This window comes from Manacus vitellinus, unplaced genomic scaffold (assembly GCF_001715985.3).
Source record: "Manacus vitellinus isolate BGI_N305 unplaced genomic scaffold, ASM171598v3 scaffold_76_pilon, whole genome shotgun sequence".
NCBI classification, from domain to species: domain Eukaryota; kingdom Metazoa; phylum Chordata; class Aves; order Passeriformes; family Pipridae; genus Manacus; species Manacus vitellinus.
Genome location: NW_021940796.1, coordinates 85,709 through 111,580, shown reverse-complemented (window position 1 = coordinate 111,580; position 25,872 = coordinate 85,709). Strand labels below are relative to the sequence as shown.

At 39.9% G+C, this 25,872-nt stretch overlaps 1 protein-coding gene across 2 annotated transcripts in view; it reads left to right on the top strand.

Annotated features, from left to right (window-relative positions):
- Nucleotides 1-31: 31 nt before the first annotated feature.
- The window catches only part of PITPNM3 (PITPNM family member 3), a 60,785-nt gene continuing 34,944 nt past the window's right edge, over nt 32-25,872 (top strand). For both annotated transcript variants that reach the window (XM_018084829.2, XM_018084828.2), the window contains exons 1-4: nt 32-110; nt 8,017-8,112; nt 11,350-11,457; nt 22,515-22,562. In XM_018084829.2, coding sequence (XP_017940318.1) covers nt 8,052-8,112; nt 11,350-11,457; nt 22,515-22,562 — 217 coding nt within the window. In that variant the 5' untranslated portion in view covers nt 32-110; nt 8,017-8,051. The remainder of the gene's footprint in view (nt 111-8,016; nt 8,113-11,349; nt 11,458-22,514; nt 22,563-25,872) is intronic.

The following is a 25,872-nucleotide window of genomic DNA, read 5'->3' as shown; positions in this document are numbered from 1 at the left end:
GGTCTGGGAACGGTCTCTCCCAGCTCCGGCCTCGTGGGGCCGGTGCTCGGTGCCACCTGCCGAGGAGGAGCAGAGCGGGAGGCAGCAGCCGTGCTCGGAGAACAATAAAGGTATGCTGTTGGGTGGGACTTGCTGAAAGGCAAAGGCTGCGCTTTGCCCGTTCACGTGCTGTAACTCGCGCTTCCTCCGGAGCCTGAGCAATGCGGAGGTCGGTTGACTGGAGCTGGGACCAGAGCTTGGGGATGCTCAGCAGCAGCAGCACCCTGATGCCCCGTGCCCAGTGCAGCCTACAGGCACAGGTGGCATATTGTGTGTGTGCACGAATGGCCAGTGACAACCAGCAGAACAGATGAGAATCCACTTGCTGATGCAGAAATGGTTTTCTTCTAGGTTGCACACAGAGCCCATTGCTGTTGCAGATGAAGGCCTAACTGCTGTGACCGAATGGTCAGTATGTGACGTTCACCTGGTGTTTGGTGCCAGCTCTGGGACAGCTTTACAGCAGCATGGCACTATTAAAGCTAAACCCAAAGGGGTTCTTTCCAGCAGTGTTGTTTTTTATTATTATTCCTCCAAAATAGGCATGGATTGGTGGCAGTCCAGAGACATAATACTTCAGGAACATGAGAGCATCGATAATTTCAGAAGATGCAAATACAGGATTGAACTAAATGGTTGTTTTCCATCTTTGGAAGATGAAGAAGTAAAAAAGTGAGGGGAAAGTCTCACAGTTTTTTCTTTGGCATTAGTTTCCAGTCCTTTTAAGTTTGATAGGAAAATAAGGGGGCATTGCTTTGGATTTCTGTGATACATGAGTAATGCAGCCTGTGTATGTAGCTTGTGTGTTCAAGCCCAACTTTGCACAGGAATTTTAAAGGATGCTACTTGTCTTGGATGTGATTCCACTGACTTCAGTAGACAAAATATGTCTTTTGATGTCAGCTTTGTGACACTGTAACTACTTAATGTAAAGCAAAACTAAACCATTCACAAAGGAGGTCTGGCAGAACATATCTGCTTTAGGAGTAGAGGAAATGTGCTGCTTTTATAAATGGAGCCTACTGAGTTTATCAATGTGAGCTGGAATATGCACAAAGGTAGAAATGTTGTATCTGTTTTGCTTGTATGAACCCTGCCTTGCAGCCCCTTCCAATACTGTAGCCTTATCTCAGAAAGAAAGATCACAAGTCTGGTGAAAATCTGCTGTTTGATCACTGTTGAATGACAGGTGTGCCTGTAAAGGGCTTTTAGGCGTGGTCCATGCTTGACTCATTTGAGTAGTCAGATCTCACCTAGTGAACTCCAGATCTTAAGCACTTGGAGTAGTCCCTGTGCAGAAGTGCTTGGACATTTGCAAGATTGTAGGTTGTAAAACCTACCAGACACAACTGCAGATGATAGTCCTGATGGTAGTGACCTGACATGTCCCTGCGGGAGTGGGGGGGGATATCTGCTCTTTATCTCCTACTTTAATTTTAACAGACAGCAGTGACTCAAAAATGTCAGATCCTCCTCAGTAAGCCAGAATCTCTGCACTATGAAAGTAGAGTCTTTCAGATGTGATGCAGGCAGTCCACCTACAGTCATTGCAGGAAAAGGTTAGAGAATATTCATATCTTCTCTGGTTTTGGGGAGTCAGTTTGGAGGAGGTGATAATGCTGCTGAGAGGGAGGGTGAAGTTAATTTCTGCTGAGGGGGAGCTGGTATCTGAAGCATCAAGAAACAGCTCTGAGAGATGTACCACATTTACAGGAAAGCTCTGTCTAGGATTTTGAGCCTGAACAGCCATGGTAAACCTCTTCTCTCGCTTCCTCCACCTCACTAGTAATCCCAGAGAGTGCAAGACTGGAAATTTCACTGATACCTTAAAATAGGGGCTTAAAGGCCTGCATGGCTTAATTTTTTGATTTGTTTTCTTTACTTAATATGCAGATACGTGCCTGTCCTTACCGTCTGCTGCAGAATTGCCAGTGGAAAGATGTACAAAGTAGGTAACCAGAGACTTGTCACTGTGGAATTGCTACGAGATGAAAGACATTGAATGAGGAATGGGAGAGAGGAGTTGGTTGTGTTGTGCACTTTTGACCGCAGTGGTTTCTGGACTGTTCCATCAGTTAGCTCTTTCATTTCTTGACAAGGGAACCTGCAATTTGTGTGGACTTTTTTCTGTCTATAACTATGTCTCTGGCTTTGTCAGCTGCACTCTTTGACAAGAGAATTTGATATCTTGACTTAGCCTTCTACTTTTTTCTTCTCTATCCCCCTTGGCCTTGTATGCTCTCTCTCTCCGACCTCCCTCTCACCTCTCATGGTTATTTTTCTCCCTCTCTCCCTTTAGGGTCACAGTTCTGTAGGCATCCCACTCCGCACTCCCCCTCAGCCCTTTCTGCTTGCAGTGTGTTTCATTTCAACTTCAACTGATTTCACTTAAGTTCCAGTTTCTGCTGCAGGTTCCTTGTATGATTTTGGACGAGTTCTGTGTGGCCCTACTATCAATGATGTCAGTGTATGGTCTGTCTTTTTTGGTTCTCTGTGTGCAGGCGAGGGCTTTCTCTGACCATATGTGAGTTTTCACTCCGGAATTATTGAAGGAAGGATCTGCATCTCTGTCTTGCCTGAACTCCTGAGTCTGAGGAGTTCCTCCAGTAGTTAAATTCACATCCTTGTAATATGCATCTTCAGTTTCACATTTGCCAGAGAACAAATAAAGCATGTAACTAGAATATACAGTGGGTGATTTTGGCCTCCAGTAAGTCTTAACTGTGTAGTCACTAGGTAACACTGTGTGGGTGGCTCAGTTAAATCACTTAATGGGTAGGCAGGAAGCATCTGAAACCATCAGAATGGAAAGAAGTATTATTATACAATAGCAGTCACTGGCAACAGCGAAGGTCATTCCTTCTACCCAGCATCTCTTTCCAAATGGAAAAATGACTTGTGTTTTTTAATTTTATTGGGAAAACTGTCCCTGAATTCAAAATGGTCACAGTTCTAAAGCAAGTTTTGACAAGTGGAAATGTTTTAATCTGTGCAACAGAATCTATTTTTTATTATATTTTGTTGAGATTAATTCAGTCCTCAATACTTTACTGTGTAAAAGACTTAGTTTCCAGTAGGTGTGAGAACACTGTGTACTGTTTCGTGTCTAACTGGGTTGGTGTGGTGATAGTATTCAGGAGTGCTTTTTTTATGATTGCCTGTGTCTGGCATGTGCTTATATCTAGGCTTGATTGGCAAATGTTTGTTACCAAGCAAAAGATGCAGGAAAAAGCTGGGCCTGCTGCAAAGCTTGAAATGTGTGATAATGTGACAATGAAGTGAATTGTGTTGAATTAGTTTTCCAGTAAAGCCCTCTGCTGTATAACATCCAATGAAAACTGCTACTCTTATCCCAAGCTGCTTGAATTGAACCTTCCTGGTAGATCCAGTGTGAGCACACCTGATTCAGGTTGGTCTTTGGGACCAACCTGTCACACTACTGATGCTACCAGTGCACAAGGGGCTGGTATGATGGCATTTGGATCAGCCTGCTTGCTTTCTGCCAGTCCTGTTTGCCTGACAAAGTAACCAGTGATCCATGCACTGGTAAGGAGAAGAGGGACATGCTCGAGTGACTCTTACAGTGATGCTTCTGGGCTGAGCTTACTGTGCTGCAGCTCTGCCCTCGCAAATACGCTTCAGGAATGAAGTCATTGCTCTTTCATTCCCTAAGTGTTTGTGCTGGTCCTGCTGGTGAAGTTCTACTGTAAACAGTGATGATTCGAGTTGTGGTTTTCTTTTTCAGCTGAAGTCAGTGTTTTTAAAAACTGTTTCAAGATGAGAAGGGAGCAGAACCAGAATTATTGAGTGACAGTGATGAGCTGTTCTGTCTTAGGATGCTTGGGACTTACAGGATGAGTGTGTTTTGGACACTAGGCCTTTTAAAAGGATATAGGAAAATGATTAAATTAGAGTTGGGAATCACCAGTGTTAGCTATTCAGTTGCCAGAGGAAGACCTTTGTTTCTTAGAGGGCTTTTCAGAGTCTCTTAGGCCTTACCTCACTTCTTGCCCATTTTTCTACTTTCATTTCCTTAGTCCTGAGAATGTTGGCTACAGACTAGTAGAGTCACTTTAATTCCTCTTCCGTTTTTCTTTTTTTTTTCTCTTTTAGAATCCCTCTCATAATCACATGGGATGAAGTGTGCTCATGCACTACTTAATTGTCATATCACTGCTAATATGTCAGAAAAAGGAGGCACCTTTGGAAAGAATCTGAGTTTATGCCTCCTGACCAAGAGAAGCTAGAGACAATTCTTCTCTTATATATACTTTTCAATTGTTGTTGATTTCTTATGGAACTATGATAAAATGAGCTCTGCTGATGTTTGTGGGTGAAAGTGGAATTGGCATTTTTCATGGCTGTTCTGCTCCTTAGGTCTATTTGTGGAACATATCAGAGATTGCACCATCATAGTGGGTTGTTCCTTCTCTGGACGGACAGCATTAGAAGCTGCAGATATGTGAGTGGGAACTGTTTCTTCTACTGTTTACTGGAACTATGTATAGTCACTAAACACCAGGGATGAAATTTGCCTTGCATCTGAATTAGGATGCCGTCCACTGAGGTGCAGTCTGACTTGCCTTCAACTGGAAGTGCGAGTAGTCACATAATAGAACATGGGACTATTTCTGTAGCAATTTTCAGTCAAGTAAGATCCTGGCTATTTTGCTGCTTATCACAAGAGGATGCAGCTGATCATATCTGTGGCTCTCACCCTCATGGAAGCTGTTCTGTACAGGGTAAAGGTTACAGTTGTGATCCTTACTTATACATCTTAGGGTAAGGAAATCAATATCTAATGTGGGTAAATTGGCTAATGAACATATTGCAAATCTAAAAGTCTTACTTTAAATGATTGTTTTTCAACAACATTCAGAAGTGGCTTTGTATAAATTGCTAATTAATGGCAGCTACTGTGAGGTTGGGGTATATTGTGGAGTATGGTGAATCACAAACCCCGATCTAGCATATCCATAATGGATATACTGTGGAATAGTACATATGTAGGCTTATTGTTTTCTTTAGGTCCTGCAAGAGTTGTCTTCAGGTAGATACGATAACATCAAGCACAGAAAAAAAAACAAAGTATGAAAAAAATTAGTACAGGGAAAAACAAGAGTGTGTTTTCCACCATTGCATTTCACTCATGCATCATAGCACCTCATCTCGTGTCACCAGGTCACTGATGCAGCAAAGTACCAGTGAAATTCCAGCTGTTCTTTGTTGAAGAAGAAAAAGCAAGGCTTTTTTAACAGAAGAAAATCACTGATTGTAATCATAATTACAATACTAGCCTAACTAGAGCATTCAGCTTCTGTGCATGGTGCTGCAGGATGCTCTGCTCCTGTCCTCTCTGCAGTTGTTGCTGTGGCTGTGTGCTCAGGGCCAGCCCCTGCCAGCTCCCTCTGTCACAGGTGACTGTCACAACATGCAGTTCTGTGCAGAGAGAGCAGCTTAGGTAGGAAACTTCACTTCTGCTTCTTCTGGAAGGGAAGCACCTGTGCATTTCTGTGGACTCTCCTTCTGCCTCTTGGAAGTGTTCCCCTTGTATCCTACTGTCCATCTGCTGTACTGCCCCAACAACCTGTGGGGAACTTCTGTATGTGCTTCTACTGTTGTGACTCTGTCATTAGTGGTTTCGGTTAAAAGCATTTGTTCATGCGGTCCCCTTCTATCATCAGAAATTGTGATACCGAACAACTGAAATTAAATTAAATTAAACAGCTGAAATTAAATGAAAGTTGCTACCCTGGGTGCAAAAATTGCTGACATCTGGCTGCTAAGAATCAGCTGACTGATCTGATAAAGAGTAAGTTCACTGCCATAGAAGCCTCAAGTGTCATTACCAAGGAGTTTGCCTGCATTTCAAAGTAGGGCAGGTCTTTTCATTCTCTGGAAAAAATAATAAAATAAAATATGCAGCAGTTGACACTGTAAATCAAATCAGTGAGTCCAGGCAATGTCAGCGTCTAATGCAATCAAGAAATGTTAATAGAGTCTTCTGAAGGTGTCTAATGCTAATCTACTGGCACAAAACAAAGCAGACTCTACAAGGACCAATGTATTAGGGCAGTGCAATGCAGTCCAGCCAGCAAATCCATGTAGATGTGGAGAGCTGCTGCAGTGAGATCACGCAGATTTGTGCTGCTGACTGTGGATATGTTTAAGCTGCTTCTAAATCTAGAAGCATTCCTAATGCAAATAATAATAAAACTGATGCTTCCAAGGGCTTTTCTCATAGCCAGAATTTATGCCTGGATATTTGTGACACTTTTCCCTGTCCTCCTGTTACATTGTGCATCGAACTCCAAGGTCCCTGGAACCATGAGCTTGTTTTGGGGGGGACAGTACTTTTACTGATTTCCAGCCAGGCTAGTGGCAGTTTTTCACCAGGGAGTTGCTGTTTGTTTTGGAGTACTTTTGAAGTCTTTACAATTTTAGATTTATATTTCCTTCCTTTCCTTCCCTCCCTCCCTCCGTCTCCCACCTTCCCTCTCTTCCATCTTATGCTTTTGCAATTTTGGAATGCCTGCTCTTCCAAGCATTGACCCAAAGCAGACTTGTCTTCATTAGAAGTTCAGATAAGTGTTCTTTCTACCACTATTTTGAAGACTGTAGTGATACATTTTAGGATAGATATGTATCTGAATGGAGGGACAGCAAGGTGTTGTTTGGTGAGGAATAATTCAGTGTACTGTTTCCTATGATTAGTAAAAGTTTTCAGAAATCTGTAACAGTAAGTGCAGTGGTCGGTATGCATTCTCCAGTAGCTGCCAGATACCATTGGACACATTCCCAACATGCACCATACTCTTGTAATGAATACTGACTCCTTAATAATCTTTTTTTTTTTTACCCTATTAAGATACTATTAACTGATTTTTATTTTTACTCTCGGCCAGCTAAAATCTGCTTCTTCTTACCACTCTTCACTTATATTTCTGATTAATTCAGCTATAGGTGGAATAAATGAAGAACAAAAGGCTGTGGACCTAGTGGCATATTTTCCACAGAATAGTTTAGAAGGTGCATCCTCTGCTTGAGTTGCTATTTTACTAATGAGAGAAGAAGAATGCTTTTGTGGCCGGGGCTCTGGATATTAGATTCAGATCTGATGGCATCATTTGCAGAAATGAATAAAACCAAGGGCACTGTTTAGGTGGGTAATGAGTGTCCTTTCTACAGTAGCATTGTTAGGGGTATGGTGGATTTGATGCCTGGTTCCCCACGGATTGTGGGGAGACTTTGTTGTTAATAGAAGGAATATATTTCACTACTGCTTTCTAGTGTTGGGTTGCTGTAGATGTAAAGAAAACTCGTACAGTTAGGCAAGTCCGGTTTACTAATTACAAATTAGTTTGAGTGTGATAATCCGTTGGGACCATCTACGCTGTTGTCGCTATATCTGTTACTGTACTAATTCTAAGCGGTTTTGCCTTCCTGTCTGCTGTCAAGCGGAAGCTTCGAATGAAAGCCCCAGGCCTCCAGCACAGCAAAGCTCTCTGATGAAAACAGCTCAGTGAGTGAGAATTGAGTAGTTTGTCTGCAAATCTGTGAGCTAAATAGGATGACACTTCTTTTAGGAGTGAAATTGAATTTAAATGGAGATACTGCCATGTCCTGGGGAAATGCTGCTTCATGCCTTAGAAACAGTATGCAGTTTGAGTGTTGGAATGGAACAGCCAGATGAATTCAACAGGGAAGAATTTATCTTTTGAGGTTGCTGCATTAGCTGAAAGCAATAGACTTATCTTTAACAAGAACTTGTTTTAATCACTTTTGTTAGGTGGAAGTATTTTTGTGCCACCCTGAGAGCTCTGGCTGGGTGACTATTGAGATTAAAGTTTGTGTGATGACCAAAATGATCCTCCTGAGCCATGTACACAAACTGGTCATTAATGCGTTGGGTTGTTGTTTTTTTCTGGAGCAGAGGTGAGCGTTCTCTTGGGTTAATGTGAGTCTCTGTATTTCCAGCTGGCCCGTGCCGGTTCGGTGGCGCCCAGCGGCACATGCAGAGCGTCCTCAGGGACTCCGTGGAGAGCTCCGATGATGAATTCTTCGATGCACGAGGTCAGTGCACATTTTTGTCCTCCCCTTCCCATTTTTTTCCCCAATTTTGCAGCAAGTAACTGAGCTCCTGTGGAGGTGCACTGAGAGCGTTGTCCTCATCAGACAAAAAAACCCCATCAGATCTTCTCTTCAGAATTTATGAATGGGCCTAAATTTACAGGAGTTGGATGAGGTGCTGGGGTGCATGAGCAAGCTGCCCTGAACTGAGTCTGATGTCAGAAGCAGCAGGACTGCACCAGCCCAGACCTTATGGAGTCTTTTCGGTCCAGCTCCTTCCCAGATCAGGCAGTGTATGATGTTACAACTGGAGTTCACAGTTCACTTGTTCACATTTTCTGATGAAGGCCATGAGTGTCTGTGTTACTGATGGCCAACTTCTAAGACCAATGGCTTAGGTTTTCCATTCTGTCAAAATTTTCCCTGGGCAGACTGAGACCTCTGCTTGCTCAAGGAGCGATAATCTGAGTGCTTGTGGATTTAATCACAGAATATTCTGAGTTAAAAAGGACCACAAGGATCATCAAGTCCAACTCTTAAGTGAATGGCCCATATGGGGATCTAACCCATGACCTTGGCATTATTAGCAATATGCTCTGACCAGCTGAGGTACCTGCAACACTCCTGACATCCCCTGTGAGACCCTGAATCTGGACATGCTCTGTAACACACCATCAGATTCTGCTGATGTCTAAGTGCAAAAACGTTTGCATAACTAAGATCGTCATTCAGTTTCTCTCTCTGGTGATATTTGTGGGGCAGAGAGAAAATCCCCTCCATTCCCCACATTCTGTTCCTCTTGAATGAGGCCTATTTCTGAGCAAATTAGTTTTATTTTATAGGACCGCATCGGCTTCAGTCTCATTTCTGTGTGCTGATTTGGTGTCTGGAGATGCATGGTGGACTTGCGAATGGCAGTTGGTGTTTTTAAGGCAGTATTTGGCACTGAAGGTCTGCTGTCTTGAAGTGAACTTCAGTTTTCAGCATGTTGTAATTTTCTTTGTGTGTGGAATTGTTGCAAGAATGGTTGATGACCAGTTCTTGTGTTTTCATGCTGACGCAAGCTTGTGTGAAAATTCAGCATTATATCAGGAGCTTTTTAGTTAATTTAAAAATGCAGAGGGTGGGAGGTAGGCAGTGAAAGTCAAACAGCTTTGTGGGGGCATCAGCTTTGTGCTTTGAGTGGTTTGGAAGTTGTGCATCAGCTTCACTGATAACTGACTGATTTATTTCTGCAAAGCTGAATTTGTAATATTATTTTCCTAAACAAGCTGTTTTTCCAGAGACATAACTAATATTAATCAGATTATTACTGTGTATTATTCAAAGTACAGGTTTGGATCCAGGATGCCTTGACTTCAGTTTATCTGCCAGTGATGGTGTCTGTCTGATGGTGAACCACTTATTTTCCAATTTCCTTTTTACCTTCTATAGTTATAAAACTTACAGCAAATTTAAACTTGAAATACAAGCTGCTCACATTTTTTATCACCATTCTCTCCAGTAGGCAACAGCCTCAATTAAACAAGGGAAGAAAACTTTTCCAAATAAAACTGAATTTGAAAACTTGGCACCAAATTTTGGCCTTTCCTAGAATGTTACAACTGTCCACTGAAATTGGGCAGGTCTAAATGACAATAGATACTGGAATAATGTTTTTTAAGAAAGTCAAATGATTTGTGTTTGGTTGATCAGATATAGCAAGATAAATCTGTTTGATCTAGTTTATTCAGGAAGTCTGGATAAATGATTTAATGGATTCTGCTGCCTCTAGAATCAGTGAAATTGATTGTGGACTTCACATTCTTTCAGAAACATGGTTGAATCATCTTGATTTACCAGAGTTAGAAATGAATACCTGGCTCTACAGGTATACTACAGCCTCTGTGCAGAGAGATGCAATTGTTCTTTTTAACTTAATTTGAAAGGATGTCCTGTGGTAGTTTCTTCATTTATTGCCTATATTAATATAGCATGTATTCAATTCAGAGCCTTTTTGAAGTCTGAGATATGAGACATTCCTCAAATACTGTTTTTAATTACCTGTTTCTACATAACTAGGCTTACGGTAACTACTCCGTTGGCATAAAGGGTTCTGTATCTGAGAATCAAGAAGCAATCCACAGAAAAATAAAGAAATAAGTGACCAAAAAATGGTAAATAAATTAAAGATTTTTTTTAAAAAAATTGTGGGGAGGCTGAGGCACAAAAACCTGACTACATGTTATCTGATGTCACAATGCCAGCTCGTGCCCAGCCTGAAATGAGCTCAGATCTGCTCTTCTGAGCTGGGATTTAGCAATCCATCTCTGTTTGAAGAGAGCTCTGAGCTCTGTGTGTGTGCATGCACGGGTCTGTGTTTCAGAAAATACATTGCTGAACACTGATTATTTTATCCTTGTTCTGAACCAAACAGCTGTCTTATCTGAAACAGGCTTTTAGCACAGGGATGTTCCAGCTGTCTGCACAGAGAGAGGAAAGAAATATGGATAGTATATAAGCTCATTTGTCCCTTGTAATCTTTATTGTCAGTGGGTAGGCACACAGACACTGCAGCTGGTACTCAGATGATCCTTCATTATTATGGGAATGCGAATTGTCATAGATACGAAGCTGATGTGGATGTGTAAGTGAGATTTTGGGGGAGAGGCTGTGTGTGGCGTATGTGTGTAGATACATAGTTTATTTGCTTTTTTTAACCATAAGAATGGTGGCTTGTGTTTTGGAGGCAAACCAAAAATCCCCAGTATTGTGTCATTTCTCATGAAAATTCATGCCCTTGAAATCCGTCTCAGCCTGTGGAAGTCTCTTTGCACTGAGAGAACCAGTCCCATTATTGAAAAGTCTTAAACTGATCTGTGTGTCCACTCTACCCTCTACTCTGCCTTTTGAATGTTCTTAAAATGAAAAAAAAGAAACAAAACCAACCAGCCACTCAAACACTCAAATTGATTATTATAAACTTTGTTTTTAAGTGACTGCTCAAGGTAAGAAAAAAAATTCGGTCCTCTCTTTTCCATTGTTTTCCTGCACACAATATATGAAGCATACAGGTTTGCTGTAGAGCATATGAGTAGGTAAAAAGCTTTCCTGGAGAGTCCTGCATATGGTACCCTGTTATCTATTCCCATTAGGAGCTATGCTGAGTGTTTATTTCTGTCTCAATTACTGGTTCTCACCCTGTCTTTTTTCTGTTGTTTGTCACAGCAATTTATTCTGTTCTCCTTTTTTCTCCTACAGAAGAGATGGTGGAAGGAAAAAGTGCCATTCTTATAGGCATGAGCCAGTGGAACTCAAATGACCTTGTTGAGCAGATAGAAACAATTGGGAAGCTGGAAGAAAATCAAGGTAATGTTTATCTTGCATTATGTATTTAGAGTTAATAAGAAAATCTGACTACTGAAGCAGTTAGTTGTCAGATATTACATAAATACTCTACAGAAATGTCATTTTACAGCATTCCATAGTTAAAAGATTTACATAGACATGTAAGTAGCATTTTAGTGCTGAGAAATGAGTTTCAAAGATCTCTTTCAGGAGAAAACTTTGATGGACCAGGTAATAAGAATTTATTGGCTTCAGTGGGAAATCAGTGTTGGACTCAGCTCAACAACTTTGAGATAGATTACAAGACTAAAACTTATTTTTGAATGTATCCTTGTATTCAACATATGAGAAACTTGTTGTGACTGGGTTATTTTGCTCCTTAAAGTCAGCAAATTGTTTTCTGGAATTTCTGTAAGGACACCTTCCTGTGTATTTACAGCCAGTTGTATGTAAATATTTATGTAACTGTGTGCCACTGAAATGAATGGGAAATGGGCACTGATACACCAGTAAGAATCTGGGACCTAGGGCAAAGACCTAAGCAGTCTTAATTGTTACTTTGGCTCCTAAATTGCCTAGTTGTTTGAAGATTACCTTGTTGACTTCAGGAAAAAAGCCTAGCTTCTCCATCGGTGGCATGGGGCTCAGGCATAATGGTACTTGTTAATTAATCTGGCTTTTAAAAGAATTTGATGTACTTGGCCATTTTAGGAAGCTTCTCTTTATGGATTTGCTACATGTAGTCAATCCTGAAAATAGCTATGAACAGGTCTATTTTAGTGTACAGGTATATAAAAGTAATATTTATCTGAGTTACAAACTTCTTATTATCTATCATAAGAACTATGTATTTTGATAATATGTAAGTGACAGGTAGACACAATACATGCAGGTTATTTACAGTTGTTAAATAGGTAATTAGAGAAGAAAAACTGGTCAGTTTTGCATTTGCTTTTAGCGTGATATCAAGGCTTCGCTTACGTTGCTGGGTAACTTAATTAGAGATTTAGTAGCAATTTTTTAGATATAGCATAGATTACCTGTTGTAATGATGGCATTTTCTCTGCTACAGAGTAGCAAGAAAAATTAATACAGTGTTGCATCAATTATGAGTTAGTCTTCTAAATAACTTATCAAAACCCATCTGTCCTCATATTCTTGCAGAGATTACTTCTTGCAGAGCTGGCAAAGGTTTAGGGTCCTTTTTTTTTCATTTTAGCACCGTTTGCATGAGGGTGATTTTGTTTGGTTTTTTTTCACAGTGCCCTTTGTGTTGGGCACTAAGGAGAGAGTTGTAACAGACTGCTTTTAAGGGTTTCTGCTGTTCCGACACAAGGGTGATGAAGGGATCATTGTTTGCATTATGCAGTTGAATATCTGCAGAAAAGAGAATGTGAGACCTGGGGTTGCATGGGAGATCTGTGCAGAAACAAATGAAGCAGTCCTCTGAGTTACACTCCATTCCTCCTCCTACACAGGGTTTCTGTTTTCATTTAAGCTAATTCTCTGCAAAAGAAAGAATTTTCATCTTTTTTTTTCCTTTGTTTCATTTCTGTTCACACACACTTGTTAAAAACTTTGAAACCAGTGTACCTGATCCAAAGCAGCCAATGAACTGACCTGTGCGAAGATATATTTACATTCTCATGCTGCAAGTGGCTTTTGGGTTACAGTTCATTGTGCTGAGTTGGACTGTTCTTAATAGAAACATCGGGCAAGGACTGAAGTTGGTGAGAACTGGGCTAGCACAAGTCTGAGCAAATGTTACATATACTGTATCTTGTTAAGCCAGAATGTGATTTCACTGTTTCAGCAATGCAAAAGAAAGTGGAATTCTGGATGTAATATGCACTCACATTTAGAATCTTCACTGCTCCACCTCTGCTAAATACATCAGATTTCTAAATAGGCAAGGCAGTGCATTTCCTTCTGTCCTCTATCACCTTATACTTACAGATTCAGTCCTGTTGATTAGCTACATACTGGTTTATTCCCTCCCTCATACACATGCTCATTTGTCTCTTCACGGAATTATCTGACAAATACTGATCAGTCATATCACACTGTTGTTAGTGCAGATAATTGTACCGTGCTTTTGTTATAGCTTAACAAGACTGAATAGTGTTACTGATTAGCAATTTTAAAAAAGTCTGTGATTAGCAACATCATATACAAACAAAAAAGGCAAAGAGGGAAGGAGGAGGACATTGGAAGGAAGACTGTCTTCTGTTCCACAATAAAAAGCTAATTTAGCCTTAGCCCAGTTGTTTATTGTAAAAACCTAAAAGTTCAACTAAAGCTGGATTCTCTTTTTGGTTTCTTTTCCAAGGGTACTTCACTTGTTCAATGAAAAGATGTGAAGAGTATGGTTTGCAGATTCAGGGAAACTCCCTCCCCATCTGGATTTACTTGGGGCTCTCAGAGAATGATGAGTTCATTGGTGTTGGTTCCAGAGAGCTTTGGTACAATTCAGCCAGTCTCTAGGGCCAGTGATTTTGCTATGTGCCCGTGCAGAGAGCAGAGCACTGCTTCTTTTTCATGGTTTGATAAGTTGATTAATAAAGCACATTATTATGGACTCTTTCAACAAGTGAAGATGTATGAGAAGATGGAGTATGCTCTGGGCAGAGCCAAATACCCACTGGATGCTTTTTATTTAAGTAATGCTACTGTTCCAGTGTGAGACAAAGAAGATCTTCAGGAACTTTGTAAATTACAAGTATGTAATTTAGTTCGATGATTGATTCTCAGTGAGTACAACTGAGAGCGCTTGTCCAGTGCAACCTTTCTTATCAGAGGTAGAAATAAGTATTTGGGAGCAAACTGGCAGCAGAATGTAAATTTATTGAGTTTTCACTTCAGCAAATAACAAACAGCAATCAAGCTGAATTAAAAATTTGTACAGCTGCATAAATTATGTTGATGCAGATGCTTTCTTTGTTGTAGAACAAAAGCTTTTTTACACATCATAGCCATGCATTTAAATTCACTCCTAATGCAAAGTATCTGTCCATTACATTAAGGAAAATTGCATGTACTAAGCACTAGGGACAAATTCAACCTGCTGGATTTCAGTGCTTTGCATATCCTCCAGCTATCGTGAGATCATATCCTTATTTTAAATATATATTTTTAGTGTTTGTGAGGTTGAAGGTGTTGGTTTGTTTCTGTACTCCTGACAAAAGCAGCTGGCATTTTCTGGATCGTGCCATAGAGAAAGCTGCTGTGCATAAGTTTGTGCAAGCTACATTGTGACTCCAGACCTCTTTTTTTTTTTACCTGATCTGGTAAAATACACAAGCTTTAAGGGTTTTCTTGTGCTGAGTTTCTCGTCTGTGGCTGCCTGGTTTTCTGCCTGTCTTCAGTGAGCCAACAACTATTGCTGGACAGCTCCAATTCTTGGCCATTTTACCATAAACGTTGGGACAAGCTATATTTCATTACAGTTGCTGAATATAATTTCATTACAGTTGTTAAGTTTGCAAAACCAAGATTTCAGAATTTAGCAAATGCCAAACTTGAGATCTTAATGCAATCTTTATCAATCTCCTTTGTCTATTTGCCCCAACACACTGGTTTTAATTACTCGGTAGTGTGATAGGAATGGATCGTGTATGTGACGGGTTTACTTACTGTCCTTGACGTGTAGAAAGAGAGGTTTTGTCTTTAGCAATGGAGAAATCCTGAATGAAAGTTTGTCTGGCAGTAAATAGAAAGTACTTGTACATCTTTCTTGTCTGTGAAGAGTTTTTTCCTACGAAAGCTTCCCTTAAAACTTTAGAGAGATATGAAGATGATCTTCAGGAAAATGGATGTGTGAGGAGGAAGGTTGAAGTGGTTTGTTTTAGATTAAGTATTAAAATTACAGTAGCAGGATATTTGCAGTAATATGAATTTGTGGGGTAGTTGAGGGAAAATAGGTAATTGGCATGGTTTTGTTTGGTTTTTATTTCTTCTAAGGAAAAGAAATTTGCATCTTTGTGACAGAACTAGATAATATCTGAAAATTGGTGTGTGCAATTTCTGATATTTTTGACTGTGTATTCTTACTCAACTTGTGGTTCACAGGAGCACATAATTTCTGTCTTTCACCAGAAGATGTACTTAATCATAGAATGATTAGAGTTGGAAGGGACCTTAAAGCCCATTCTCCTTGGCCCTCCTTTTGTTACTGTTGAATTTGTAGAAAGCATTTTTTGTTGTCTTTTACAACAGTAGCCAAACTAAGTTCTAGTTGGGCTTTGGCCCTTCCAATTTTCTCCGTGCATAACCTCACAACAGCCTTGTAGTCCTCCCGAGTTGCTTGCCCCTTCTTCCAAGGTGATGTGCTCTCCTTTTTGCTCTGAGTTCAAGCCAAAGCTCTTTGATCAGCTGGACTGGTTGTCTTCCCTGCCGGCATGACCTGCCTTTTCCAAAATATAAACATTATGAAAACCCCCACATGCACACACAAAAAAAGTGAAATGGGCAACCCCCCAGTGAATCTTGACTGTTTCTTTGGTTTGAAACTTAATTTGTTAAAAAAAAGGAGGAGGTATGCGGTATTTTTGTAGAAAATAATGTAAACAAGCAAGCAAACAAATAACAATGTAATGCTGTAATAACCTTGCCACAAATGATGACTATTGATTTAATACACACTAATTAAATTTTAAGAGCCATTAGTCATTTTTGCAGCAATATGCTACTATTTTACTCTACAAGTTCAACTAATTGAATTAAAATGTTTCAAATGAGGATGAATTCTCAGGTAGGCAATTGACAAAATGCAGTTTGATTTTTCCTTGTTTAAAACATAACTGACTGTAAAATGTATGTGAAATTCACTTTTCCTGTGCTTCGTATGCCACACATACAGACTGATGGATTGCTTTACTGGTAACCAGCAAAATAGATGGACATGATCAGCTTTCACAACTGGAAATTTTCATATGAGGTGAGTGAAAGGCCTTTCTTGGTCCCATTGCACAAGACTAGGTTACACAGATCTTTTCATCTTTTAATGAATCGACTGTCTATGTGGAAAATAGTGCTAATGATAGTATTACTTTCTTTCTGGGACTCATTTGAATTGTTGATTTAGATTAAACTTTTATTCTTCGCATCCACCCCATTACAGGATAGTGGTTTGAAGCTGGGAGGTGCTTACTGTTGGGCAAGTTGTGTTGAGACTGTGTATGAAAATCTGCAGTTCCTGCCCTTTCTGTACCTCCTAGGACTGAGCTATTCAATTTCTACCGATTATTTTTTTTTAAATGAGAAGTTTTGTGTTACACAGTAGACCATAAAATGCTGTTGAATTTGTCGCATGCACTATGACTCCCCACCATTTCAGCTATTCTTTGTAACTCCCCTTTAAAAAAATACTTCCTGAGATTTTAAGTACAGCAGGTGCATAGCTGAGTGATGATTTTTTTTTTGCAGTCTGATATCTTTTGGATCTCATCTTTCCCATATAGTTAAGGGGGAATAAAAGGCTGGTTTATATGTGAAGCAGCCTGGTTTTGAGAAGTGTCAGGGGCAATTTCCTGTTGATTCCCTCAACTGCTCTGTCTGTTCTCCTGTCATGATATCCGGAAGGCACTGAACAGAACTGGAAGACTAGAATAACATTTTTGGTTAAGGTTAAGATTAAGTTTAATATACATCTGTAGAGTAAGCTAATTTAAATAAAATTGTAGAATATCTCAAGTTGGAAGGGACCTATAAGGATCAAGTCCAACTCCCTGCTCCTCACAGGACTACCTAAAACTAAACCATCTGACTACATGGCAGGGGCTTGGAACTCGATGATCTTCAAGGTCCCTTCCAAACCAACCCATTCTGTGATTCTATTGTTCTATGACTAAGAGCACCATACAGTTATACTATTATATTTCACACTAATTTGAAACAAGCATTATTACAGCAATTTTATGCTTCCAGGAAATGTGTAGCAGACATCCTGTGATTGCAGCACTTTTTGACACCAGTACGTTGTGATCCTTGGCAAAGACTACTGTAAAGAGTTACCCTACTGAATAAACTGGACTTACAGCAGTAAAAGGGAAAGCAGAGTCTATCCTAGTAGCTTTTAGCAGAGAGTTACTTCATAGAAGGGTTGATCAGCCATTGTCTGCTTCCACACTGTACACTGGGCACCCTTTGGTGCTGACATTGCATTTCCAAAACCTTAGGATTCACAATAGCTTTTGTTGATCTACTTGGAATTCATGTTTTCTGTTGTCTTGTGTGCAGAAGGCTGCTATAAAGACTTAAGTTGATGACAGTGATTCTCCTTCTGTTTTGAGAGAGTTAGGTTTGGTTTTGAGTGGACTGAGCACAAGGACCAGCTTTTCAGAGTGCACTAAGCTCCCAAAAATTGTCCTGGGCATTCAAGAGCATTAAGCAGGTACGAAAATGTGTTTGTGCTTGTCCCAGACCTCTTGAACCTCTGGTTAGGCTAAAGTAATGCACAAGGTAAGAAAATACCAGTCAGAAGGGTAGGATACACTGACAGCTGCTGCAAAGATTTACTCTGGTCTCACCCTGTAGTGGAAGGTGGAGGAAAGCAAAGGAGAAAGTAATTGCTCTTTTATTATTTTTTAGGGCATAAACAGTTTTTAATTTGGCTATTTAACAGTATTGCTTTATCTTTCCATCAAATTAAGAGTCTGTCCAGTCATCTGTTATGAGAAACATTGATGTGAGAGAGAAGTAATTAATCAACTTCAAGCGATCTGTCTTCATCAGACATTTAACTAGGTTGTTGTAAAATACGTAAAAATACTAAGTGTAAGAGGAAAGTTTAGCTACATCACTCTTCAAGTTGATGTTTTTGTGGAAGGGGAAAGACTTTGTAGTCTGAAAACCATCTATTGTTTTTTGTGAAATGAAGTTCATCTCGTTTTAAGTAAACAATAAAGGTCGTAGAGTGTTTAAATATGTACATAAGGTGCTTGGTTAGGAATAAAGCAGAACCTGCAGCTCCCTGTTCAACGGTTACATGCACTTTTGGCAAGGAAAGCTGCTTAGGTGCTAGCAATCAGCCCTGAGTTAACTGCAAAGTATGGCAGGAATGCAGCTGCTAAGGTAATTTTTTTCAGGAAAGATCGGATTTTTTTCTCTCGTTATCCTTCCTTGTATAATTTGTATATTTGCGTGATCTTCCTTTACAATAATGTCAGATATGTATATTTCTTTCTCAATTATTTCCTGTGTATAAAATGATTCACTGTAATTCTATGCGAGTCTTGTTTTGTTCAATTTTGTAATTCTAATGTTTAAAATAAAAGTTAATTTTTTTTATTAGATCAAGGGAATACAGAGAAAATATTTCAACTATGCCAACTTGACTGTGAATTAGCATTCTCCACTTAAATGGGAATGGTTAAATTTTTGCATTGCATGGTTTAGACTTTTTGTTAAGATACTTGTCAGTTGTAATGTGGATACTAACCCACAGTATCTGAAATTACGAGCTATGTTGAGTTGGATCCATTAAACTCCCACAGGAAACCAGGGTTTCTGTGTAAGACTGGTGCAGGCTGAGGTGTCTTTGAATTGTTCATCTGGTCTCATTTTTCACTGGCTCACTGGTGTACCCTTTGGTACACCTGCCATGCCATGTGTCTCAGAGGTTCTACAACATTTATGCAATGGTCAAAACACTCAGTATAACACAAAAACCTCTACACCCTCATGACTGCTAATAGTGAGTTTTACCTTCTACTAGTGGTTCTCCTTCTCTCTCTTTCTCTCTCCTCTGAGGGCTGCCTTGCCTAATTTTGTCCACTGTGAATGTTCTGTGTAAACAAACTGCTCTCTTCCTTCCCCCCAGCAGCATGTGATTTACCTCTCCTTGTCATACCCTCCTGGACTCATATAATTAATTAAAGGGTGGTTTTACATAACTGACTGTAGTGTTTATGCTGCTATTAAGTTTATTGCAATAGCATCTGCTGCCTATTAATGTGAAGAATGGCAAACAGAATATTTGGCTTAGTGGATAGTGAAAGGGAAGGATGAAAACTACAATAGTCATCAGCATTCCAAAACACATCAGATGGCTCATACAGAGAACAGATTTTACTTCTAGCAGCAGGTTTTAGAGAGAAGCGGTGGATTGGATTTCTGCAAATTATCACTGCTAGCAGTTTATAGTAGGGCAGGTTACCAGTGTTGTGCAACTGCCATAATTTAATTTTCTGATGCTGTATGTTCTAGAATACAGCTCAGCAATTGTATGCAGAGTGGAGGAAGCTTAAACTGGCTGCTGAGATATTTTTTAGCTGAGGACTGAGTCCTGCTGCAGAAAGCATTGCTTTCCTTGCAGTCCCTCCCTTTTCCTTTTTCAATCTGCATTAAGATCCAGTCCAATGGTGAAATCAGCATGTGTTCTTGCATCAGTTTCTTTGGGCCTAGAGTTTCCCTGGCTGCCATTCTCATCCAGAGGGTCATGCCATCTGTAGGTATATTGCCTCCTTTCCTCTCTCTTTATTTTCCCAAGTTTGACATAACTGTCCACACACCAGTTTTAAATTTGCCAGGTATTTTAAAAAAAAATTACCAAAACAGATTTTTCTATTCAGAAGTTAATTTTTATAGTATTCTTGCTGAGGCAAGAATGTTCTAAAGTGGAGCATGAACGTTGTTTGTTCCAGTGGTCTGGTTATGTTGTTACATGAATTCAGATGATTAGAAGACAGAAAATTGTGTGCCATAAAGCCTGTTGGCACTCTTGTAGCCAGTACTGCAAGACTGAATGTGTGGGGGAAAAGAAAAGAATAATCCCCTGGACACCTCCCTGGTGCTGAGGTACACAACTGTTCTGCTGTGCTGGCCTCTGACACTGATCCCATTATCGATGTAATCCCAGGCAAGAGCAAAATGAGAGACAAGAGTTGTACAAAATGCCCTCTGACATCTCAGGAACACAGCTACATGAATGAGAAATGGCTACAGGTCTGCAAATCTACATGTATGTGTAATGGCAATGTACCATAGCATGACACTAAAGGTAACTTTGTGAATCTTATTTTTACCTACGGTTGCTTTCTCTGGTGAGTAGATATGTTTATTTCTACTGGTGTTAGCAATCCTTTGTGGGAAAGCAAAGTGGCTTCTATTCTGGTTTCAACGTTGCCCAAGAAACTGCTTGCTAATTTTGTTTTAAGTAGCATACAAATAGAGTAATTGCAGATCATCTTTCAATTCCAGGGCAGAGAAGTGACTTTTTTTTCAGAATCTGTTAAATCTACTGTGAGATGAAAAATGTGGAACAGGCACAGTAAGATGTACTGAAAGGCTTAAATGTACATGTTAAAAATGTGCATGCAAAGTTGAAATTTGTTAGTAAGGCTTTAAAAAAAAGACACTGTCTGTTTCTTAAACCTACCAAATAAAAATGAGTTTTAGTTCTGTAGTGGAAGTGTCTTCACCTTCTGTCTGTTCTTTTGAGAAGGAGAGTTCCTGTCTGCACAGCCATTCAGAGCTGCCATGGAAAGGAGTTTTCTTCGTGAAACACGTTGTTTTCCATGTTGTAATTAGTGTAAGTGTGTATACAAGCTCTTCAGAAGGCTGGTCTGTGCTCATGGAGACCCGGTTTTTGCTTTTAGCTCTCACATTCCTGAGAGTTTCACACATTCATCCCAAGGCGGTGACTGATGGCTGCTTTGCCTCAGCAATGACTGTCTCTGTGAGCTATTGCAGTTAATATTTCTTCCCTAATAAGTTGAAAGCAGGTAACAGTTGTGACCCAAGCTCTTTGTCAGAACAAGAGTCTGTGAATTGTCCTGGTGAGGAACTGAAAAGGAAAGAGATGGTATGTGAAATTTGGAAAGTAGCTAACTCAAATAATTTTTGTTCTTCAAAAGTGAAGTACAGTAGTGTACTGCAAGTACTGCTTGCACAAAGAATGGACAAAAGCAGATTTCTTTGCTGTATATTGAAAGCCTGTCATTTTTTCTTTTCTTTTTACTCTCTTGGAAACCAAGTCAATTTGATAGCTGGGGAATCTGAAGAAAAAGAGAATAGTTTCAGAGTTCTTATTCTGTACTGCTGCGTCCATCAGAGGAGTAAAACATTATTGTTAGTTTTTATATATTAACCCTAGTTGCATTTAGTGTGACAGCATTTAAAATTCATGAGATGAGGAACAATGCTTACAAGTTCTTTAGTCTTCTTAAGGCACTGGGCAGAAGCTTTCATTTGAACACATGAAAAATCAGTGGGCAGGCGATGGCAGGACGTGCGCTGTTTTATTCCCCTATCCTGAGGTGCCACCAGCTTCCCTGGTGCTTGTCATTTGCAGTCTGTTCTATGTTGCCAAACCACGTAACAGAACATGGTCTCTGCTGTTGAGTCAGCTGTGCCCCAGCAGCTGATGCTGTGTCTGTGCATATACTCAAGGGGTAGGTAGGCTCCAGGAAAAAATGTTACTGGGCCTCTGAAGAAGGAATCTAGAGAAGGGATTGAGAGACCTGTGTTCCCATCCCAACTCTGATGATAGATGTAGGCTGATGTGATGCCTTTTTGCTTTGGTTTCTCTTGTGGTGGAATGATGGCAAAGATGTTTACCCTCCATGGTAGAAATGGCTGGAGTGCTGTAGGAGGACTTTATCTACAGAAAGAACCTTTATTCCCATGTTCTTGTGTCTCGGTATGTTAGGTTTTTGTATTTAGATCTGAGAAAATCCCTTTGTACTTGCAACTTTCTTTGGATGGGTGGACTGTGGGAGGGAATGGAAGGACAGAAACATTCTTTAAAAAGCTGCTAATTAAATATTTGGAATAGGAATCTGTTTTGTATTGCTAGGTAAATTGTGCCATTTCTTGGTTAGAGATTCAGTGGCTAATGCTGCAGGTTATCAAATAGATTGAATATAAAGGGTAAAATCTAGCTTCAAGGCTAACCACTTTGAACAGATTACAGCAGTTGTCAGGGGTGTCATATGCTGAGCTATTCCCACTGAAGCCAATAGGGGTTATGGAAATCACCATAGTGGTCAGTTGCAAAATATTTACTGCAACACAGTAGAAAAAGTAAAGAGTTCATGTAAAGTGATTTTAGTTTACATTGTGGTTTCTTCCTTTTGCAGGTGAAGAGTCTGCGTTTTGCTCATCTGGCTTTCTGCAGGAAAAACAATGTGAGTTGAAGGTGTTCTCATTTTTCTTTGTACTGAGGCTGTTCAGTAACTAGAGATAGTAATAGAGTAGACTTGTTAACCAAGTGATCTGTTACCTTGAGAAGAAAAATGCATGTGGAGGGACTAGGATTCTTTTAAGTTTTATTTTAAATTTAATTATTTTCAATATGGATTATGAAAATGTACCAAAAAAGTGCCTCTGACATTATTTAGCACATTAGTACCTTATAGTATTGGCTGGAGTGGCAGAAGTAGAGCGCTGGAGGGCGAAGCTGCTGTTGTACGCAATAACTCATACAGGACAGTACAACATGACTGGATTTGGAGTGTAGGAGCCTTCAGTGCTTTGTTCTCTGGACTTCTTTCTCCTGTCTCTGCTTAAGGAGGTGCAAGAAGTGTTGCTGTTAAAATTTCTGAGTGCTATAGGAGTAAAAAGTAGTGCCAAGCCTGGTGTTGCTAGGGTTCCTTTGCTACTGGTGCCAAGCTTCAGGGAGTCTATTTACATGTGGCTCTGCTGTTGGTCTTTCTGTGCTTTTGCATTGCTTGCTAAAGAGCAGGAATTGACTTACAGAAATGCATGGCGTTAATGTTCATCACAGTTCTCTCTGGGAACAATTGTCCATTGCCTTCCTGGAGTTCAGTCTGTTCTTTATTCCTGCAGCTGTGTTTATAAGCACATGCTGTCACTCTGTGCCAACCCCTTCCCTTTTGGAAATCATATTTTTCCCATCTGGCTTGGTCTGATAAGTGGAGCTGGGGAGCACTTGGAGTTAAGATCCTTGGCTAACCCTGTGTGTTTCTTCTTCTCCAGTGCTCTGTAGTAGTCATGTACAAGATCTGGTAGTGTATGTGTGTAAGACTCATTCAGTGCAGAAGTCATGGAAGTTAACATAGGCACCATCTTATGTTGTGGCTTCCAGAGCAGGATTGGGCTCAGTGACACGTGCCATTATTTTCCTCTAAACAGTGTATCTGCATCTGCAGTGTATTACGGGATTCTTTGTCATTTGTTAATAGAAAACATATGTCACAGCCTTCATGTGAACATATTTCTTATGACGGATTTATCATTATGAATGACTAGTAATAGCACAGCAGATGGCAGGAACAGCATCATTTCTCATGGGAGCGCAATCATGGGAATAGCAGTTTTCTTTTGGGACTATCAGCACCTTATGCTTTGTAGCTAAAGCAAGTTCTTTTTTTTTTTTAATTTTAAATTTTTCCCTAATTAACATGACAAAACATTAGGGATATTTGAAATGGTCTGTGGGGGGGAAAAAAAAGAGGACCTGGCTTGATTCTTAGTATGGATTTGAATTGTACCTCATGATCTCAGAAGTTTGGGAATGATCATATGAATTCTATTCTCTTAGATTCAGGGGACTCACTTACTTTTTTGGTTGTGTATTGAACTGATCCCTTTCATGGCTGCTTTGGGGTCTTGAATCACTGTCCAAACTCTTCCTTTCACCTCGCTCTCCTCTCGTGCTGATCTTGAGATCTGATGCACTCCACATGAGGAGACTGTTTGAGCCATGAGTTATTCAGGCGAGGCTGTAGACACACAGCTTGCTTGGTGCCTAAGTCACTGGTGAATGCTTATATGTGTGTGTATAAATACATACTTACGTAGCAATTCCGGTGGCAATTTGAGTCTAAAACAATCCCTGCCAGATACACTGGCTTGGTGGTATCTGCGTAGCAGTGTGTGTTTCTGTCTGCAGAAATACTTGAATAGATCTCTTCCCTTGTCATAAATTAGTTGGCTTAGATGATAGCCACTGTTCCTGGCTGTTGACTCCTAGACTGAAAAGCAGTTTCTGTATTGGGGTTGCATTTAATTTAGGATTGTATGCTGTCATCCTTATAGTTCAGCATCTGATAAGCAATAGGCAAGTGTTACTTTCTGGTTTTACTCACCTATTTCATGTTAATTCGTTTTGATACCACATGTTGCTAAGAGCCATTTAACTACATAGTATGGTTCGCAGTGAGCTGATACATAGTCCTAACAAAAAATGCTCAGTAGTTCCTGCTGTTTTTTTATAATGCAACCTTATGTTTTAAATGGCATCAATTGATAATCTCCCAAAAAATGGAACTTATAAATTTCATACTGTTGACGTAGCTTTTTAATAATGAGATCAGCATTAAATCGCAGAGAGTTCCAGAAAGCAATTGCATTTAGTGGAAGCTCAGGGTTTATGGGTATATGATGTCTCTGTTGGATTTGCTTTCTGGTATTTTGTTTTTTGTTGTGGTACCCTTTTATTTTATACAAGTATTGAATGACTAATACCTTAAATCCTTGCTTGTCAGAAAGGCAATTTTAAATATGGAGAAATGTAGACACAGAGGCTAAATAAATTTCCAGTGACTCTTAAGGAATGATGTTGGTAGAACCTGCTCCTAATGCAGAAGAGAAGAGTGTTGAGAATTTGTTTTGGACTAATTTCAGTGCTTTTAGAATAACCTGACCAGACCTTGCTTAAGCAATGTTCTTGGTGAACACTGTCTTAGGGTCTGACAGACTGCCTGTAAACAAATGGAGTGAAACCACAAAGAGGATATGAACTCCAAATGCCAAGAAAAAGTAAACTGAGTCATCTATAGCATTGTGCGGTGTATTTGTTTTCTTCTGGCACGCTGGAAGAAACAGAGGAAAAGGTGTCTAGATCCCAAAAGCTGTCCGTTATCTACTTTGTATTATTATTTAGTACAATCTTCTCTCTTTAGCTCCTAAAACTTGTATCTGTCATAGAGGGAGGAAGGCCTCACAATTTCTCTAGGAACAACTAATCTTTGTGAGATGAGTGGAATTTTAGGGCTGCAACACTGCAGTCAGCTGAAATTTTAAATTACAAATTTCTGCTATTGTGATTCAGGATGGTTTCAAACCCTTCCTCTTCCCCACATGAGAGGGAGGAGGAATTGTTACAGGGATAGAATTCGCATCTTGTCTGGAATTCCGTCAGTTGACAGAAGAGTAAAGCACATTTGCCCTCCCCAAGGAACTGACCACCGCAACATTTGCTAATCAAATTTCATCTTACAGCTGTTTCCCAGGTAACATGCAGCGGTAGAAAAAAATACTGCATTATGAGGAGATCAGAAAGAGCCTGTAGTGGTTCTCTTCAATGACTGAAAAAACACAGTGCAAAACAGAAAAAGTGGATAGTGCTATATCAACTTCTTTTCTGTCCTTATGCACAGAGAAGATTTGTTCAGAGGGCAAGCCTTTTCATAGCCAGTTATATAAGTTATAGAATAGAATATTTTCAAGTGGAAGGAACCTACAATGATCTTG